Raw genomic sequence first — 6000 nt, 5'->3', positions numbered from 1 at the left:
GGTTCATATGCTAGTAATGGACCCCTTGTGTATACTAAAGTTGTGAAGCTTGTGTATACTAAACAAAAGATCGAGTTCCGATAGCGGAATGTAGCACCCAAGGTTTTAGCTTAGTTGGAGGGCCCTTCCTTGATTTTCCAGTCCAAGTTTCAAGGCGATACTTCACAGTTGAACGTGGGAGCTCATGCAGCCTATATGTCTCTTTTATCGGAACGTGATTCTGGATCGCTAAAATACACTGTTGCACATCTAATTTCATGTAATTACACTCACAATTATTGGTTTTCCCCGTTTTGCTCACGAATATTCACTTCAACGCATACGCGAACGACAGATTATGTTTATAAATGAACAGGAATGAAGGGTTGTCAAATACGCAACATAGTAACCTGAATTATGCCTTTGATGGACCCTCAGTAAATAAGTGTTATTTTTTTTTTTTTTCTGCAAAATTTGAGCTCAATTGAATTTCGGGAAGTGGAGCCTCGGAGCGCTCAAAGTTTTAATGCACAGGTAGAAGTTCATAAAATTGGCAAGAAGACGTGAGTTTAGTCAACCCAAACAGAAAACTCTTTCATACGAAACTGCTTTCGAACTTAGTAAATGTTGCTGATTACTCAAATTCCGTTAATAGACTATAAAGTCTGTACATAAAATTCAGTTTACAGTGAGTGAGTCATTCGGGAAAGCTTAGAAATTACTTAGGAATCTTTTACATGACCAAATCATTTTGTCCATTACAGTTTGAGTTATATACGTTTCGGTTAGAAGGAATGATTCGAACACTGAATGGATCGAGATAGATATTGGCCAGATTACATTCCAAAGCCTGGCATCCGCTTTTGTGGGGTTTTCGGATTAAAAAAAATTATTATTGTCTAAAGCTTAGTAAATCATGATGTAATCTATTAAAAGAAAGGAAGACATCGATTACGTTTGTTTATATTATTATTTCTCGATAATCCCAGAATAATCTGGTTTCACTTATTCATTCTATAGTAAACATCGCTTTCAACGAAAACTCGTATTCTGTTTATAATATATGTTAAACCTGCTGCTATGCTATATTCTTATTCTTCCTGATCTCACCTTTTCCATCAGGCAAATGATGTAATGAAGAGGACGTCAAGACGCAAATCTTTTATGTATCATGGTGAACACGCCGCTCGAGCCACTGCCCTGATCCCTGATACGTGTTTTTCGAGTGTGACTTCTCGAAAAACAATACTAGAAAATCTTATTCCAATATATATACATACATAATTTATATTCGTATATCTTTAATTCTGACTAGTTTGGTGATTGTATCGATTTTTTCTCGCGCTATAAATCACTGCTCGTCTTTCACAGAGCTAGAACGGAGCGTACTCGCTGCCACTACAGTTCCGTCGTAATTTCGTCCTGCGGTCGAAAGCCAAGCTTGAAGAATTCGTCCTGCAGCCACAGCGAGCTATCATTAATACCCGATGTCGAAAGATAACTCCGCACATGATCGAAAGTTTCACCGAAGAAGTTACTACCGTTACCGGTACCAGCGGTGTGCGAGGAAGGCGATCGTTCGTCGAATTCATGAAGACTAATGAGTGAACCAAGAAAATTATTTGGCTGTCGAAGCTGACTGCTGGCTGATTCAGGTTGCAGCAAGTTTCGCTGATTCTTGACGCTCAAATTTGGCGATGTGTCACATTCGTTGGCGCTAGCTAGACTGTCGCCGAACCTGGACTTGAACGTGGAATGTTCACTGGTGCCCAGCCTAGGGTCTGAGGCTGAAGACGGAATTGAGGGCTGTTGAAGAAACTCGATCAACTGAGTTAGTTCTGGCTTGTAACGGTCCAGTACTTTCTCAGCCCAAACATACAGCCGATGCCAGTCGTGTGGTGGAGAACTTATCAGTTCAACAGGTTTATTTAGTAGAATTAAAATCTTCGCCAAATCACGCACCACAGGATGATAGTTTGCCGCCCCGGAACTATCGCCCGCCAGATGAAGCTTGCGTATCTGACGTCTCGTGTCATTCAGCATTTGCAGGAAACACTCCGCTTGGGGCCGCAGTTCGTCTAGCTGTTTCAAAAACTCAATCCGATCGATGTTCTCATCGATGAACGTTTCTCGATATTTTTTTCGTCTCTGCTTCCGTCGAATGACGGCCATCGCTGCTATGATCAGCACAATGCAGAGTACAGCTCCAGCAGCTATTCCCACTACGGCGGCCAGGAAAGAACCGGAAAAGCCCACCGGATAGCAGACGCGTCCCATAAACTCCGACGCTGTAGACCACTGCGCAACGTATCCAGCGGGGCAATCACCGACGCACTCGCGGGTGTCGATTCTAAGCAGGTCGGTGCACTTGACGCAACCATGTTCATTGCACCGAACACAGGCTGGGTCCAAAGTGGAACAGTCTAGAAGAAACAAAAAAAAAATAGATTATAGTAAATCAGTGAAAACAAAGCGAAGCAAAAAGTTTCATCCATAACAGCAGTAAAGTCGCTATACATATTTATTTTCTCCGTATTTTATTTTGCAAGTTTTCTTTTCGCGTTGGATTTCGTGTCGAGTACCTTGAAGTGCCTTCTGCATCTCGCCAAGGGGACTTCCATAGCTGACAAAAAGCCGCCCCTTCCTGTTCCTTTAGACGATATAACCGATCGATGGTTTCCACCAATTAAAGAAGAAAAAACAACGGACAGCCAACATTCATCTGCTGCAGCAAGATCCACCGGTTTGAAACACAAACAAAGCTATTTAGCCCCGTCCAGGACATACTAAAGCTACAAGCGGAGCTTGCCAAATTATCTACAAAAAAGGTAGCAAGAGTACCAAAATCCTGTGCTCCAACATGGAGGAGTACAAAAGAGTGAGCGACCTACTCGCAACGCACCAGGCTTGCGAGAGGATCTAGGAATACTATTACACACACGATAACCCATCAACGAAGCCACTGAAAGTGGTGCTGCGAGGTTTGCCAGCCTTAGTCGCGTCGACTGTGAAAGCCGAGCTTGAGCAGCTTGGTTTTGAAGTGGAAGCAGCTGGAACCGCTTTCGCTCCCGAATTGCAACAATCTGAATCGTAGCACTCCTGCTGCAAAATTTTCTGCGCAGCCTCGCCTCACCGCCGCTGCTGCTCAACCAAGTCAAGGACCCACCCCGACCCTCGGGTTGTCATACACTGGCGTTACCTCTGGGACCAGCGTTGCCAGGTATCCAGATTTAGTTGGATTATCCAGATGTTTGAACATGTATCCAGGTAGACAGATTTGATGTCCAATTTTCCAGATTTTTCATTAATCATCCAGATTTTATCCAGATTTTATTTTCTCTGTTCCGCAAAAAGGTCATCACTCCAAATTTGGCGCGAAATTTTGCAATTTTTTCACCTCAAATTTTACGTACCCCAAGACTTTTATCCGAAGACTTTACCTTCACCCCACGAAATGACTTCCAGATTTTTTTCCAGATTTTTTCCAGATTTTTTTTTTGCCTTTTCCAGATTTTAAAAAAAATGACCTGGCAACGCTGTCTGGGACGTTCGCTGGTTCTGCTGAAGACGACCCTCCACTATCAACGGAGGGACTAGTCAAAGTCGTCTCCGCTGCGTTCGAAATCCAGCGTAAATATAAAACCCGCAGCCAGCAGCCATAAGCCCTTCGTTATTGCGAACTGGAATGCTTGTTCTCTGATGAACAAACACGTTGAGCTTCTTGTTTTTTTTGGCGAGAAGGAGGTCGATATTGCGTGATTACGGAGACTCATCTGAAACCGGAAGTTAACATTTTCCTTCCGACTAGACAGGATCGGTACCGGAGGTGTTAGTTGCTATCGCTGTGAGGAGCAACGTCAAGCGTCGCATGCTGCCGGGTTTCCAGCTTAAGACTTTCGAAGCCATCGGGGTTGAAGTCGAAACCTCGTTTGGCCCAATCATCATCATCGCAGCGTACTGTCTCAAGCAAACCGCCACCCGAGATGGTACAGCTGCTCAACTACGAAACGATCTGGCCAAGCTGATCATTGCGGGGGACTTGAACGCTCGGCACGAGGTGTGAGGCAACCGAAGACAAAACCGGAATGGCATCATCCTAGCGAAAGACCTTGTGACCGGGCACTACATCATCTTTGCACCGGAGTGTCCTTCCAGATTCTCCCGGTCCGGGGTTCACTCTGTCCTGGACATCTTCCTGTCCAACATGGCCATCTCCGAGGTTCCAGTGGTGTTCGAGGAGCTATCGTCGGACCACTATCCGTGGTGCTGACTTTGGGTGCCACTGCAGAGACGGTGGCCAATCAGCCTAGGCGAGACTACCATCGCGCCGACTGAGTCCGGTTCCAGCGTATCGTTGACGAGGACACCATCATCGACCACCCCTTGAACACTCTAGCGGAGATCGACCAGGCGTTGAACACCCTCCATTGTGCGATTGCCGTCGCACGTGACTCGGCGGTCTCCGTACAGCAAACTCAGGTGAGTACCGCCCTTCATATCGACAGCACCACTAAACACATCATAAGATTGCGCAAAATCTATCGGCGCCAGTACCAACGAACTGGTGACCGATCCAACCGGTTGACCAAGGTTATCCAGGAACGAATCCAAGAACTGCGAACCCGAGAGCCCAAAAGCTCCGCCAGATTCCACCAAACTCGAAACCTTTTTGGTCTCTAGCCAAGGTTTTAAAAGAGAGACCAAAACCCATCCCTCCGCTTGTTCCGTCCGGGGAGGGTGAATTACTCATAACACCTGTTGAAAACATTGAAACTGTTGAAACATCGTCAGCCCTTTCGAGCTGGCTGTTTCTGAGAGAGTTGCCATGGTCGACTGTTCGAACAGTTTGGTCCCAGAGGAAGCAAGACTGACGGCTGATGAGCTCATCGGTCTTGCGAGAGGATCTAGGAATACGAAGGCCCCCGGCTTTGATAACACATTTAACCTCGAGCTCAAGCACTTGAATCACAGCTCATTTGCATTTGTAGCACGTGTTTTCAACCAGCGCTGCGAGCTTGGCTACTTCCCTTCAATCTGGAAGTTAGCTACAGTCATCCCAGTACAGAAGCCGGGGAAGATCTTTCTATTCCTAAGAGCCATCGTCCAATCGGTTTACTCTTTGCCCTCTCCAAGTCGTTTGAAAAGTCGATCCAGAGCCGTCTGCTTTTATTCGAGGCTGAGAATGGTGAGTTGCCAACTTGGAAGGAGCAACCGACTTAGCTTCGGTCATCACAAGCTTCTATCTCACGCCTCCACGAGTCACATGGTCACAATAGACTGCCTGCTGAAATATGGACACAGCTGGTTGGCGTGGCCTGGGCAATATTGTCAATCCGGCAATAGCTAAGTGAAAAGGTGCGACGCGATCATTGGCGCGCTAACCATATTCCGGCGGTAGAGGAAATGCTTCGCCAACCTGAGCGTCTGTTAACCAAGATGGTGCGGCTCAAAACAACGTCTGTTCTGCATGTTAGGGGCGGCTGATCGACGTCCTGGTGTCGCGTGGGACTCTAAACAGTGCCCACAAGATGGTCCTCCGGCGAGACAGGGGGTTGGTGCAGGCCTTAAAAGCCAGCCGTAAAAATCATCAGTACAGGAAGCAAGCAATGTAAATTCGAACCGGAACAATCGGCATAGACCCAGGCAACGAAAACTGACTAACGATTGGAAACTCGGATCATGGGACTGCAAGTCCCTTAATTTTTTGGGAATTACCCGCATTTTTTCCGACTTATTGAGGGTCCGCAAGTTCGACATTGTAGCGCTGTCGAACTTGTGGAAGGAAGTATTGGTACATACGTGAAGTTCAGCGCTCACCGGCTAACGAACGAAAACGGCCTTCAACTAATTGACTTAACCGCCTCCAAGAACATGGCCATACGTAGTACCTACTTTTAGCATACCCTCCCATATCGGTACACCTGGAAATCACCACAACGGAACGAATCACAAATCGATCACGTTTTGATTGATGGAAGGCACTTCTCGGATATTATCGACGTCCGAACCTACCGTGGCGCA

At 46.3% G+C, this 6000-nt stretch overlaps 1 protein-coding gene across 2 annotated transcripts in view; it reads right to left on the bottom strand.

Annotated features, from left to right (window-relative positions):
- Positions 1-926: 926 nt before the first annotated feature.
- The window catches only part of LOC129721773 (uncharacterized), an 89604-nt gene continuing 84530 nt past the window's right edge, over positions 927-6000 (bottom strand). For both annotated transcript variants that reach the window (XM_055674709.1, XM_055674717.1), the window contains one exon: positions 927-2402. In XM_055674709.1, coding sequence (XP_055530684.1) covers positions 1378-2402 — 1025 coding nt within the window. In that variant the 3' untranslated portion in view covers positions 927-1377. The remainder of the gene's footprint in view (positions 2403-6000) is intronic.

Source organism: Wyeomyia smithii, chromosome 1 (genome assembly GCF_029784165.1).
Source record: "Wyeomyia smithii strain HCP4-BCI-WySm-NY-G18 chromosome 1, ASM2978416v1, whole genome shotgun sequence".
NCBI lineage: Eukaryota > Metazoa > Arthropoda > Insecta > Diptera > Culicidae > Wyeomyia > Wyeomyia smithii.
The sequence above is the reverse complement of the archived record's forward strand: the minus strand, read 5'-3'. Positions and strand labels throughout refer to the sequence as shown.